This window comes from Engystomops pustulosus, chromosome 10, assembly GCF_040894005.1.
Source record: "Engystomops pustulosus chromosome 10, aEngPut4.maternal, whole genome shotgun sequence".
Lineage (NCBI taxonomy): Eukaryota > Metazoa > Chordata > Amphibia > Anura > Leptodactylidae > Engystomops > Engystomops pustulosus.
The window spans coordinates 77,150,673-77,165,536 of NC_092420.1; the positions used below are offsets into that span (position 1 = coordinate 77,150,673).

The 14,864-nt window shown below is 43.7% G+C and overlaps 1 protein-coding gene across 7 annotated transcripts in view; it reads left to right on the forward strand.

Annotated features, from left to right (window-relative positions):
* SEC16B (SEC16 homolog B, endoplasmic reticulum export factor) overlaps window positions 1–14,864 on the forward strand; it is a 168,622-nt gene that overhangs the window by 22,708 nt on the left and 131,050 nt on the right. For all 7 annotated transcript variants that reach the window (XM_072127404.1, XM_072127410.1, XM_072127407.1 and 4 more), the window contains 4 exons: window positions 1,591–1,666; window positions 2,586–2,718; window positions 4,605–4,759; window positions 14,291–14,352. In XM_072127404.1, coding sequence (XP_071983505.1) covers window positions 1,591–1,666; window positions 2,586–2,718; window positions 4,605–4,759; window positions 14,291–14,352 — 426 coding nt within the window. The remainder of the gene's footprint in view (window positions 1–1,590; window positions 1,667–2,585; window positions 2,719–4,604; window positions 4,760–14,290; window positions 14,353–14,864) is intronic.

The window sequence follows — 14,864 nt, forward strand, 5'->3', positions numbered from 1 at the left end:
ATAGTGTCCTGCAAACATCAACTGATAAACCAAAAGAAGTGAAGTACATAAAACCTGCAACACAATGTTATAAAGCAAAAGGAGCTGAGCAGACTGTACATAGTTTCCTATTTGCAGGCAGCATGTTATAGAGCAAGAGGGGCTGAGAAGATTGTATAAAGTGTCTTAGCTGTAGGCAGCATGTTATAGAGCAGGAGAAGCTGAGCAGATGTATATAGTGTCCTAACTGTATACAACATGCTACTGAGAAGATTGAACATAGAGTCCTATATGCCGACAACTCGTTATAGAGCAGGATTTGCTGAGGATATTGAACATATTGTAACAATGTGTATAAAGTAACACAATCACTAGGTTGTTTTTCATCCAAGACACTGGGGCTCTTTTACTTACCCGGTCCAGTTGCGATCCAGCGGCGCGTTCTCCGACAAGGATTTGGGTCTTCTGGCGATTCACTAAGGTCGTGCGCCCGATGTCCACCAGGTGTCGCTGCTGCGCCGAGGTCCGCCGGAGTTCACCTTCCTATTCCTGGTGCATGTAAATGTGTGGGTCAAGCGACACTTTTTTTTTTTTTAAACATCCGTCGGGTTTTCAGACGGCCATGCCCCCCGTTTTTCGTCGCATGCAAGCTGGCGCCGATGCGATACAATCCGATCACGTGCGCCAAAAACCCGGGTCAATTAGGCGCAAAACAGTCAAATTCGGAAAACCCGTCGGAAAAACACGATTTGGACCCTTAGTAAATGTCCCCCACTGTGTATAACCTGCTCAGCTCCTCCTTCTCTATAACATTACACCCACAGGTACAATAGCACAATGGGGCACATTTACTTACCCGGTCCTGTCCCGATCCAGTGGCGCGTTCTCTGTGGAGTATTCGGGTCTTCCAGCGATTCACTAAGGTAGTGCGCCTGATGTCCACTAGGTGTCGCTGCTGCGCTGAAGTCCATCGGAGTTCACTGGAGTTCACCAAGCTATCGTGGGTGCAGGTAAGTGCATGTCAAGCGACACTTTAAAAAAAAAAACAGCGTTTTTTCCGAATCCGTTGTGTTTTCTTGCGGCCACGCCACTCGATTTCCGTCGCATGCATGCCGGCGCCGATGGGCCACCATCCGATCGCATGCGCCAAAAACCCGGAGCAATTCAGGTAACCCGACGGCAAAAAGCGATGCGGGCCCTTAGTAAATGACCCCCAATGTGCAGTTGTAAATGCATTTGGCACCTAATCTCATACCAGTCAATATACGTACAGTCCTGAGATTGTCCTGATAGGTTTGTCCCTTCCTTCCTATCATGACTGTATATATCTGAGCGTTTTAGTCCCGGTTCTCACATTGATTTTCTGTTTTGTCTTTTCAGTAACATAATACAACTAACCACAGAGTTTTATAGTCAAACTACAGCAAAACCGTAATGTCAGGACTGATTGTAAGGGCGATTCCATAGTCTTCTCTGTAATCATGAAGTGTCGGCCTCGGAATATTCTCCGTGTTTAATTTTCTAAAATTTAGTTTGTTAATTTGCATATTTATGATAAGTCATTAACACTTTTTTTCATTTCTATCTGACACATGTTTCTTGCTTTGGAAGGTGGAAAGGCTATGAGTATGATAGTTCCCGATACCCTGCAGAGAGAAGATGTGACTCTGCTATGGATAGACTGGAGGTAAGGAGCTTCCTGCATCTCATTACAGTCTCATGTTTGCCGTAGATTAATGTCTTTAAAGGGAACCTGACACCAGATTTTACCCCATTAATCTTTCAGGTAGTGTATGAAATATACTTTCAAAAATCCCTTCATTTATGTGAAATCTCACCCTTTTTACCTACAAAAATTCTCACGTGAAAATGAGCAGACAAGGGTCATATTTGCCTGAGATGAGTCAAGTTTAGAGACTGCAGGGTGACTGCCACTTAAGGCACCCCTCTCTTTGGTTCTATAGTACCTAGAAACAAGACTGATTTGCAAGCTCTGTGCAGCGCTATGGAATATGTTGGCACTATAGAAAGAATAATTCTTTATTTATATAGCGCACACAGATTATGCAGCACTGCACAGAGTTTGCCAAATCAGTCTCTGTCCCCAATGGGGCTCACAATCTAATCAACCTACCAGTATGTTTTGAAGTGTGGGAGGAAACCAGAGGACCCAGAGGAAACCCACGCAAACACGGAGAGAAACTCTTGCAGGTGTTGACCCTGGGACTTGAACCCAGCGCTGCAAGGCTGTTGTGCTAACCACTTAGCCACCGTGATCAATTATTCTTATTATGTGGTTATTTTAAAGAAAAAAAAATCTCCTCTTTCAGAATACATATCTTGTAGTTCTGTCAGTTAACGACATAATTGAAAATGTGAGTTGCAGATAAAAATTCAGTTCTCAGCTATTTTTTAGATGCCTGCACCTCTGGTTCTGTAGCTCACAGAACCACAATCCTGATGCGATATGAAAGATGAGATGCTTAACTGTAGCATGTATCTAGGTGCTATAAAACCAAAAGTTAGGGGCGTCCAAGGGAACATTCCCATATTGGGCTTGATGAAACCCATACATACATTTTCATCATATTCCATTTCTTTCTTAGACTTTCAGTTTGAGAGAACCCAGTTTGCTGTCCCAGTACCGAGACTCCGGCATGTCCTCCAGCAGCTATGAGTTAAGTCAGTACATGCAGGATCCATCAGACCTACTAGATTCCTGGAATCCATTGCAGGATGGTGAGTAGGAGTAAGGATTCTCAGTGTTTTAGCAATAAATATAAGTTTTGTCTATCACAAGGAGTAAAATTTTCAGACAATATATTTTTTATTAACAAAATCAGTATCAGATAGGTGAGGGTCCAAAATCCAGCACCCTCATAGTCAGCAGCTGGTGAACAGAGAAAGGTTCAGGAAGCAGACAGCTGCAGGTAGGTTTTTGGAGATCCTTCTGTTCTCTTACAGATCAATCACCTATTACAGAACATAAGTAAGGATTTCAGTGCCAGCTCTTGTTTGGGTCAGCACCAGTGACAACAGCCTTCTCACCCCCCATGCACCGGGAGGAAGATGGTGAACTCCGACCACAGCAGGGAAGCGACAGATGCAAGAAATCGGGTGCACAATCTAAGTGAATTGCGGCACAGTGCATTCTGGACAGACATTGCACTTTCGGGAACTCCAAGGGACCGGGTAAGTAAATGTCCCCCAATGGGGACATTTACTTACCCGTCCCGTCGTGATCCCCGAGTTGCGTTGTCCGACGAGGATTCGGAGCTGCTGCGATTCACTAAGATGGTGCATCCAATTTCCTGCATGTGTCGCTTCCTTGCTCAGATCCGCCGGAGTTCACCTTCTTCTTCCCGATGCATGTAAGTGCATGGCTTGTGACACAATTTTGAATGTTAAATCCTGCGTGTTGTCCGAATCCGTCGGATCGTCCGACGTCCCGCCCCCGATTTGTGTCGCGTGAAAGCCGGTGCCGATGCGCCGAAATCCCATCACGTGCTTCAAAAAGCCCTTCTAAATGCGGCGCTAATCGGAAATCGTTGGATATTCCGACAATAGTCGACAATCTGCCCATCTGCACCTGCTCTATAACATGCTGCCTGCAGATAGGACATATATACAATCTGCTCAGCTCCTCCTGCTCTATAACATGCTGCCTGCAGATAATAATAATAGTATGTACAATTCTGTACTGCAGACATTACAGGTTCTGTTTAAATTGTAGCCCTTTTTATGTTTTTCTGCGTATACTTGCCATATTTTCCTAAATGAGAAATGGCCAATTCATATTTAATTGTCAAATAATTTCGCTTTCACGTTTGCGGTCAAGTCACTCGTTCTTCCGAAATTATCTCCTGTATCAAGTGTCCTAGAGCTCTTCCTGCTGTAGGACACTTGAACGTTGTCTGAATGACCGCGTAGACGTCTACCGTAACAAAACTATAAACCGCATCTCCTTAGATTTAGTTATGAAAAGAACAGAGCTATTCCATAATATTAAAAACAGCTAAGTGGTGTTTAATACAAGTTTAAAATGCAATATAATTCAAAGTGAAAGACATCAAACAACATTTAATTATGGAAATTAAAAAAAAACCCGACTATTGAGCAACATATCACAAAGCCGAGAAGAAAATGCTAGATCTCCCCTTTAATCATTGCCAGTCCTCTCAAATTTCTGCAATACCCAAAAGGCCTTTGCTGCAGAATTATTATACAAATTAACCAACATGCCTTCTTTTTAATGAAACCATCACAAGTCTCGCCTTTCATCTCCGCCAGTCTCAGGTTCTCACAGTAAAAGCCAAGTTAATCTAAGCAATCCAGAGCTGGACAAACCAATTTATGTCCTAGTCGTCAATGCCAGGGCAATGGCATTCATTGTGAGTTAAATAAATGATGATACCGGCTACAGAACCGCGGGACGTATTAGCACCATGGCGCTTCCCAGCACATTAACTATACATAGCAGTCAGATCCGTACGACCTCAATGACGGTATAATTGATAAAATGGACTCTTTTTTTTCATGCTATTCCATTATTTAGAACATCTCGTAGATGATTCAGAGTTCCAAATGTTTCATCTTTTTCTCCCTTTTTTGTGATCTATTTAAAGAGACCTTGCAGCAAACTCCGCAACCGACTGCTCCGATGAAGTTCTCCCTGCCCCATGTTACCATCTGTTTCGGAGCCCGGGGGCAAATGATAAGAGTTTGCCCCAATTTCCCGGCTGAGGGTCAAGCAGCCCTTGTGGAGATTCACAGCGTAGAGGTAACCGAAAATAACATCAGATAATGGGAATCGATAGGTCACGGATGTTACCTTGTTACAGGGAGGTTTATTGTTCTCCCGGCTGAATCCTATAGATGCGGCTGTATACATTTTGCTTATCTTTATCAACCTCCGACATCACTATTCATCAAAGGCAACGATGTACAGAGAAGACATTCGTTTGGCTCGCTTACAATTTCATATCATTGGGTTCTGTTAGACTTATGGTTGCGGCTGCTGTCAGGGGAAATAAGGATCTCATAGGATGGATATGTTTTTTTCTAGCGATAGGTGACCCCAGAGGTGCTTGTCAGCCGCTTATCTCCGGCTCTTATGTGTTCGACCAAGATGGACATGCACCCAGTCCACAATTACTCTACTTTCACAGTTTTTTCTCAATGTAATTAATTTTTTTTACTTTTTTGTGCTACAGACCAATTTATTACCTCTAATAGAAGTCAGAGTTGAAGTCATTGAATGCCTAACACTGCTCAATTTCTACCATAATCCCATTTTTTGTTGATACCAGTTATTATTGTATAGTGGGTGTCTTTTTATATTCTGTCTCGTACCACATTCACATTGCTGTTCCTGCACAGGAATTTATGATAAGTGCCCCAAGTGCATACATTTTTTGTGTTATGTTAAAGTATAACTAAACCCTTGAAACATTATTTATGAATATTATTAATAGATTTATAATAATAAACTTAGTAACATACTAATTTCAAGCATAACTGTAAAGTTACTGATAAAAAATAGAGTTAGCACAGCTGGAGAGAGCCTTTGATAACAATTCCAATGATATCTGTATCATGCTGCTGGCTTCTTCCTAACCTGAGATATATCTGCTATATAGCAGTGATGTGTCGTTCGCGAACGAGCCGGCTCGCTTAACCCTGTCCATAACCAGCTCACCACGTCCCCTTTGACCCGATACAATCGGGTTAGAAATGGTGTGGAATGAGGTGATTGACTGGCCTGCGGCTTGCAGGTCTTCTTAGTGAGTGGAGCCTAATGAGCCAGCTCATTAAGAAGAGCCGTAATTTCCATTACTAGTATATATTAAAATTAGATTCAGATTCAGCTATTTGGGTGGGCACTTCCTGGTTGTGACATCAGCTCACCCCACTGAAGCCAGAAGAGGGGAGCAAGTTTGTAATTGGCCGATCTGAAGCATGTGATGAGTCACATGCTTGTGACATCACTACAGGTCCTTTGCAACGAACTAAGTATTTTTAAATGTTGCAGGACAGCTTGTTTGTAATTGGCCAGCCTCTAGCATGTGATGAGTCAGATGCTTATGACATCACTACAGGCCCTACAGACCATCTCAAGAAGCCTACTGTTGTCTCTAGCTGTACTATACGGTTTCCCATGGCAACCAGAAAGCGTGGCAAATGGAGATTAGCCTGGGGGGCAAAGTAAAACCTCTGCTAGCAGCTAAACACCTGCAGATAGCTAAATAATTAGTGCAGAGTTAGGCAAGAGTTTTTTATAGACAGATAAGGAGGCTATAGATTAACCCTTGTATGGAAAATATATGGCCTTGTGATTCAGCTATGTTAGAAGAGTAGAGTATACAGGGACTGTCTGTAAAGAGTGAAGTCATTAGACACTTCATCAGGTCCCTTTATCTCTCAGCTGTCAATGGATACAGAACAGAAAGCTGCTTAAATATGTAAGAAAGGCGGACACAGGAACAGATTTTTTTAAATAAAGTTTGTTACAAAGTTTACTATTACCATCTGTATTATTCATTTCCCAAATGTTTTCAAAAGTTTAATTACGTTTTAAGGAACCCACAATCTTGCAGAACTGCAGTCTCCAGCAGCTGTGGGAAATTTTTATCAATATAACTGCATTTGTTGTTAGGTGCAACAGGACTGTGATTTATATTGGAGGATTGGTGTGACACACGTCAATGGCTGCAACATAGCTCCTCCCCTCTATTCTGAGTAAAAGCTGCAGAAGTCTTCTGATTGAGTACTACAGCAGTCACTCAGAGCAGATGGGAGGGACTTTAGAAAAGTTCAATGAGAGCTAAAAGCTACATATAAGAATGATGAATTATCTTGTGATACTGGATCAACTTTTTCATGTTGCTAGAAAGCTTAGAGAACAGCAGGGTGAGGAATGGCCCAGACTGACTTTGGAGAAGGTGCAATCTTGGAATATATATCTATTTATAACAGCATGAAATCTGTTTTATCTGGTAATATTCACATGGTTACGTATCACAGGAATCTGTAGTGGAATCCGTTAAAGATATCTGAGGCCTCATACAGTGATCTCAATACAAGAAAACTATGCAAAGAGTTGAGTTGCCTCTTGTTATTTTACTGTGAAATTGATTTTAGATACATACTTTTTAATCAAATTGAGGAAGAATTTGCTAAAGATTTGTGTAGATTTAAAGGGAACCTGTCACCAAAGTTTCCAGAAATCCAGGTAGTAGAGGGTTCCCATGGAGCCCTATAACAAAATGACACCCTTTTTTAATCTAAAATGTATTTCCTTCAGCTCCCATTAAATCAACTTTATAACCTTGTCTTGCATATAACCAAATCTAGAGCAAGCTAGAGGGGGTGTGGCATCCAAAGGCTGAATCCAGCAGCTCCTCCCCATGCCTTAGCATCACTAATGCATGTCATGTGACCAGGGTGACATCATAAAAGGTCCTTTAGCCTACTACCATTATAATACTGTACCCCATGCATCTAACTGATAACATGAAATCACAACAGCCTCCCTGAACTTCTGCTCCCCATCCTTTGTGGTGGCTGCTGTGATTTCATGGGATCAGTTACAAACATGGGGTACGGTATGCTAATGTAGGAGACTCTAGATTTGGCAAAATGCAAGGCAAGGTTATAAAGTTGATTTATGGGGGTTTGGGGAAAACACATTTTAGCTAAAAGAAGGTTGTCATTTAGTTAAAGAGGACCTGGCACCCATAAAAAGGAACTAGGAGCTGCTTGCTAAAGTAAGCATCTCCTAGCACTACAACAAATGCAGCAGTGTTACACTGCTAGCGTTATCGGAATACTACGATAACGCTAGCAGACACTGCCGCTCTGTACAATAGGATAGAATATTCATGAGGGGGTGGGACTAGGAGGCGGTGACTGCCGCATGAAGCTCGGCAGTCACCACCGGACTGGGGAAGAAGCAGCGCCTCGGACTGCCCCCTCATGAAAATGCCGGAACACTTTGAGCGTAGTCTGGCGTTCCTATATTACTTTGCGGCAGTGTCTGCTAGCTTTATCGGAGGGTTACTTTAGTAAGCAGCTCCTAGTGCCTTTTTTATGGGTGTCTCTTTAATAGGGCTCTATGGGAACCTGCCACTAGTTGTATTTGAAAAAATGTGGCACAGGTTCCCTTTAAGAAAATAAGTCCACACTTGACTCCCCTTTAACCATAGCCTGCCCTTACTTAATCCATCAAGAAAGAAGGAAAGGTCATATTTACATATGATTAGAAGGACCGCTGATGCTTTCACAGCATACATATTATCACCGGGAATCCTGCACTGCTTAAATATGGCTTTCACTCTCGCTAAAAGAGCAGGAATCAGTCTTAGTAACTAAACATTACTGATATTTATATTAGCTAAAAAATCTAAATATATACAGGCAGTCCCCTGGTTACATACAGGATAGGTTCTGTACCGTATATACTCGAGTATAAGCCGACCCGAGTATAAGCTGAGACCCCTCATTTTACCACCAAAAACTGGGAAAACCTATTGACTCGAGTATAAGCCGAGGGTGTAGTATACAGCTAGCCAGCCCCCATGTAGTATACAGCAAGTCCCCATGTAGTATACAGCCAGTCCCCATGTAGTATACAGCCAGCCCCCATGTGGTATCCAGCCAACCTCCATGTGGTATACAGCCAGCCCCAATGTGGTATACAGCCAACCCCCATGTGGTATACAGCCAGCCCCCATGAGGTATGCAGCCAGCCCCCACGAGGTATGCAGCCTGCCCCCGTAAAGTATGCAGCCTGCCCCCATAAAGTATGCAGCCTGCCCTCACCCTCCGATGTCCGGATCGTTGGCGCGGGTCCCGATCTTCAGCGCGCGGTACCAGGTGGCGGCGGCTCCTCTTCTTTCTTCTGTAGCCGGCAGATCGCGTCCATGCGATCTGCTGGCGGGCGCACTATGATACCGCGGTGTCGTGGCTGATGACGTCATCAGCCGCGACACCGCTGCATCTTATTGTGCACCCGCCAGCAGATCGCAAGAACGCGATCTGCCGGCCACAGAAGAAAGAAGAGGTGCTGCCGCCTGGTACCGCGCCGAGGATCGGGAGCCTCACGCTGAAGATCGGGACCCGCGCCAACGATCCGGACACCGAAGGGTGAGTATTGAGTTTTTTATTTTTTACTTGACTCGTGTATAAGCCGAGGTGAGGTTTTTCAGCACATTTTTTGTGCTGAAAAACTCAGCTTATACTCGAGTATATACGGTAGGTTTGTTCTTAAAGGAAACCTACCACTTGTAGTGGCAGGTTTCCGATGGAAATACCGGGCACCAGCTCAGGGTGAGCTGGTGCCGGAGCTTATTTTAGTTAGTGTTTTAAACCGCGGTATCGCGGTTTAAAACACTTTTTAAACGTTATAGCCGGCGCAGGCAGGTACGCGCTCGGCGCGTAATAACACGTAATAAATAAGCCCTAAAACAGCTCTGTCAACCAAAAAATATTGAGATAATGAGATTTTCTATATATATTCACTTTTTTCCAGTAAAATTGTAAAAATATATTAAAAAACTATATAAATGAGGTATCACCGTAATGGTAGTGATCTGTAGAATAAAGATAATGGGGCAGATTTACTTACCCGGTCCATTCGCGATCCAGCGGCGCGTTCTCTGCGCTGGATTCGAATCCGGCCGGGATTTATTAAGGTAGTTCCTCCGCCGTCCACCAGGTGGCGCTGTTGCACTGAAAAGCATCGGAATGCGCTAGAGTTCACCGGCTCATGCTGAGTGAAGGTAAGTGCAAGCTCCGCAACAGATTTTTTGTTTTAAATGCAGCGGTTTTTCGGAATCCGTCGGGTTTTCGTTCGGCCACGCCCCCCGATTTCCGTTGCGTGCATGCCAGCGCCCATGCGCCACAATCCGATCGCGTGCGCCAAAATCCCGGGGCAATTCAGGGGAAATTGGCGCAAATCGGAAATATTCGGGTAACACGTCGGGAAAACGCGAATCGGGCCCTTAGTAAATGACCCCCATTATTGTATTAAAGGAAAATTGACGATTTTCTTTTCACCTATACATTTTAAAAGTTAATAAAATCTCATCAATAAGCTACAGACCCACTAAAATGAAGTATTTGTAAAGTGCATCTCATGTCGCAGAAAATAAGCCCCAATATGTCCAAATTACCAAAAATATAAGGATTGCATAGCCAATAAAAAGGGACAATGCATAATCTGCTCTGAATGGTGCAGATTCCCTTCGATGCCCTGGCGTGTGCCCATACAGCAGGTTACCACCACATATTGGGTATTGTTATACTCGGGAGAGATTGGGTATCAAACTTTGTGGAGCACACGGATATACTGGTGTGCACACCCTCTGGCACGATCTGCTCTTCTTGGAGTTTCTTATGCCTTTGTTTTTAAGAAAATAAAACCTTACAAAATTATCCAAATGAGCCTGAGGGGCTCCAGGCTCCATTAAGACCTATGGAACCCAGAGCCCCTCAGACTCGCTTGCATAATTTTAAAAGACTTCTTTTGTAAAAACAAGGGCATAGGAAGCTAAAAGAAGAACAAGTCCTGCCAGAGGGGGCACACACCAGTATGTCAGTATGGTTGGTATACAATCCTTGATTCTGGTGATAGATGTCCTTTAATGCAGTGATTTTCAACCTTTTTTGAGCCGCGGCACACTTTTTATACTTAGAAAATCCTGGGGCACACCAGCAACCAAAATAGCACAAAATGACACTAAAACAGTCATATTATACGTATAGTTAATAATATAGATTCTAAATTTATTTTACTCATTCAGTGTGAAACCTGGGCCTGTTTCGATAAGCACAAAAGGGATATCCTGGCAGGAATGGTGGAAAGACACACACAAAGCTCTTCCTCAACAGTTCTCAGTCTCTCCCTGCTTTTAGTATATGGTGCTGATTATTTTGTGGCTCATATACTGCAAAATAAAGGGGTACAATGAGAAGTACTAAGGCCATGAGGCCAGAGTACAAGTGCCAGCTCAAATACTCAGCCTATGAGCTGGTACTTGTAGTACTCCAGCCTCATGACTATAGTATTTCTCATTTTACATTTCTCATTGTTATATGCAGTATACTGCTGGAGTACTACAAGTACCAGCTCATATGCTGAGTATTCTGCCAACAGTTCATATCCTCAGGCAAAAGCTCATATAGTCAGCATTATTGGTGGGCATTACCTTGGCGGTGGGCAAATGCAAGAGTCTCTCCGCTCTCAGGATGATGCGCCGGCCTCGGTGACGTCATTTTGTCGCACGAGGTTCAAATCTTGCACATGTGTTATTGTACACGTCTCCTACATTGTAAGAGGCCGTGACTGCGCATTGCCGGGAAACAAAACACAGGGGACACCATAGTTTGGGGAAATTTCCCCGCGGCACACCCGACCATGTGTCGCGGCACACTAGTGTGCCACGGCACACAGGTTGAAAATCACTGCTTTAAGGACACATTTTGAAGTGGGATTCAGTACAGTAAAGAACAGAACTCTGAGCGGAGATCATAAAGTAATTGCAGTGGAACAAAATTGATAGAAGATAATACAAGCCATTTTTGCACAGTGTCACTCATCCGTCTCACAGCCAGTGTCCAGCCGAGACCTTTGTGCATTCTGAAATAGTCTTTATACTGAAATTAAAAAAATTTTTCTTTCAAAGAGGATTTCATATCATAGACAATGGGCCACATTTATTAAAGCTCCTGCACCAGTTTCCTGTCTGACTTTGCATGTTCTTTTCAATGCAAACTGCTCGCACATGTAGTTATAAAGTGTCCGCGATACATTTGTTTTGCGGTTGCACTATACCCGATGCCACACAAGATCCTGCACTGGGAAATGTGTTTTCCGGTGCACTGTCGGACCGTGCGCCACATTTATTATGGAGTATCAGACAGAAGCCCCATGTTAAAGTTGCACCAAAGAAAGTTGATGCTCTCTGTCGGGGCAGTGCAGGGGGCGCCAGATGCACCACAAATCCTGATACTGGCGCCCCCTGCACACTACACAGGCAGACTACACATAGTACTGATTGCACTGTTATTGATAAATGTGGGCCGGTATATTGGGGCATTCTCTATGGCAGTGATGGCAAACCTTTTAGACACCGAGTGCCCAAACTACAACCGAAACCCACGTATGTTTCGCAAAGTGCCGATGCGACAATTTAAGCAGTAACTTATTACTCCCTGTTCTTTCACGGGTTTAAATAGTATAGGCACCTGAGGCCACCAATACAGTAGAAAGAAGGAGAAGAAGTTTGGATTATCATTGTAGCTTCCTTCTGGGGTCCTGGGCTGCCTGGGACTGCAATAGGCCTTGAATCCTGTCTGGCAAACTGTACCCTGGGATGATGGCAAGGGTGCCCATTTAGAGGGCTCTGAGTGCCACCTCTGGCACCCGTGCCATAGGTTCGCCACCACTGCTCTATGGTATAACCCTCGTGATTTGGAGTGGTGTGATATCTACTACCTCATTTCTGGAAGAAATGAAACTGCAAAGGGCTCATTCAACTGTGTAATATAGACAATGTGGATCTTCTTGTTGTGTTGTTCAATGTATATTGCTTAGGGTGTTATATAAGTGGTTCTGTGGTGTATGCCCTATAACCTTTACAGGGATCTGGAATTGAATGAAGTGAAACCACCAGGTCACTACTTCTTGGAGTACCATAACCTCTTTTTTGACAAGCATAGATGTGGTCCTGTAACAGGCCAAGGTAGCAGGCAGAAGTTTACGACCTAAGGTGAGGGACATCAGAACAGCTTGAGAGATGGGTAACATGATCTTGATTGAGCTTTGTTAATACAGACAGAACTTGGATAAACACCTTGGCAAGAAACTAGCAAATGGTCCGATTGGGGAGCAGCGCAGCGAGTATAATGGATCAAGTCCAGTGGTGGGTGCACGCCTCCAACAAACTCGATCCACCGGTTTTTAAGGTCAGATATCCAAAAAAATGCAATGAGGCAGCACACCGGTAAGTATAAAGGTGATCTTTATTCACCCATGGCAAAATACGGTGCAACGTTTCAGCTCACCCGTAGAGCCATTATCATTATATGCTTGATAATGGCTCTATGGATGAGCTGAAACATTGCACCTTATTTTGCCATGGGTGAATAAAGATCATCTTTATACTTACCGGTGTGCTGCCTCATTGCATTTTTTTGGATATTTGCAAGAAACTAGATATCCTATTGCTCAGGCACCATCTCATGATTCTCTAGGACAGTGATGGGCAACCCTTTGAGCTTGGTGTGTTAAAATTCACCAAAAAACCGAGCATAACTTGATATTTATAGTTTAAATAACAAATATGTATAATTATTTAACTTCTAGAGTACTTTAACCCTAGGTTGTCTGACTGATCCTACCATGTACTGCCATACTACAGTCTGGCAGTATATGGGGATTTTCCACATCATCTATTTATTACAATGTGCAAATCGCACCATGTAATAGATCGGTTACAATCAGACAGGTGTGGAAATGCTTAGCAACCTGCACATTTCAGTCATGAAAGTTCACAGGTTATAGCGAGGGCGCAGGCGCCGCTGTCCGCATCTCCTTCATGAGGAGCAAAATGATCGCAATGTCTGGCGATTTGCAAGGCGTTGCGATTATTTCAGGGCTTGTACGTCACAAAATTCACACACAAGCCCAGATGAGTGTCTTCTATCATACAGTGCAATGACCTTACTCACTGTATGATGAGAGTGGTTTTCCCCCCTCATCCCTGCTCTGGAGATGGTCAGTGTAGAGGTGGCAGCTGCTAGGACATCACACAAGGCAGCAGCGATGTGGCCTCTGTCTGTGCTGCCATCCTCCCCCCACCACATCTATTAGGAGCTGCAGAGGAGTCTCCTCGGTGTATGGCCGGGTCACCTCTCCTGCTGTGCCCCATGCTGATACCTGGGCTGACTGGAGACAGGAGGCACAGCTCACACAACGGGAGGGGCCGGCCCGGGGGAGGAGGAGGGGGGAGTGCTGTGAGCTCAGCGTGTGACAATCTCTCAGCCTCCCGGCTACTGCACCTTAACTCTCGGGCGGCCGCGTGTCACTGAAAATGGCTACCCGTGTCAGCACTGACAAGCGTGTCATAGGTTCGCCATCACTGCTCTAGGAGCAGCCTAAAGTTTTTGACCACTGTATCCAATTGAGAGTAAATAATATAAATATATATAATAGAATATGTAATCATATAATATAATATATAAATTAGACAAACCATTCCACAAACCCTTATTATACCTCTAACTGTGATTTCTTTGTCTATTTATCTAGATTCTGCTTCATGATACGAAGGAGCAGGAGGAGATGAGAATATTTCCAGGCCCTATGCAGAGGTAAATAACAGCGCACAATTCATTTTCTTTTACTGTATGCAAAAACACATCCGGCAAAAGATAAAGGAATCTTAAGCAAAGGAACAATAGAAGATGCTGTCAACTCTGATGGTTTCCATTACATTAGTTATTGAAAATTCTGGGGACTGATATATTGCGCCTTTAGCGAACCCTTTGGAATTTGTGACTATTTGTGCCACATTACACCACTTTTTTAAAAAAGTGGATGCAGTGGAGCACGGTAAAAGTTTGGAAGTAATAGCTGGTATATATGCCAGCATGGATCTGCCGTCCATTAAAGCTCGGGTGCACGAGTGCAGAGCAAGAATTTTTGTAACCATGTTCTGGGTGTGCAGATTCTTAAGAATGGAGCACAACTTGCCAGTCTTAATATATCAGGCGTAGGAAAGAAAAAACTGAACAAATTGGCGCCAAGCATATATAATACAGCATGGATCTGCCGTCCATTAAAGCTCGGGTGCACGAGTGCAGAGCAAGAATTTTGGTAACCA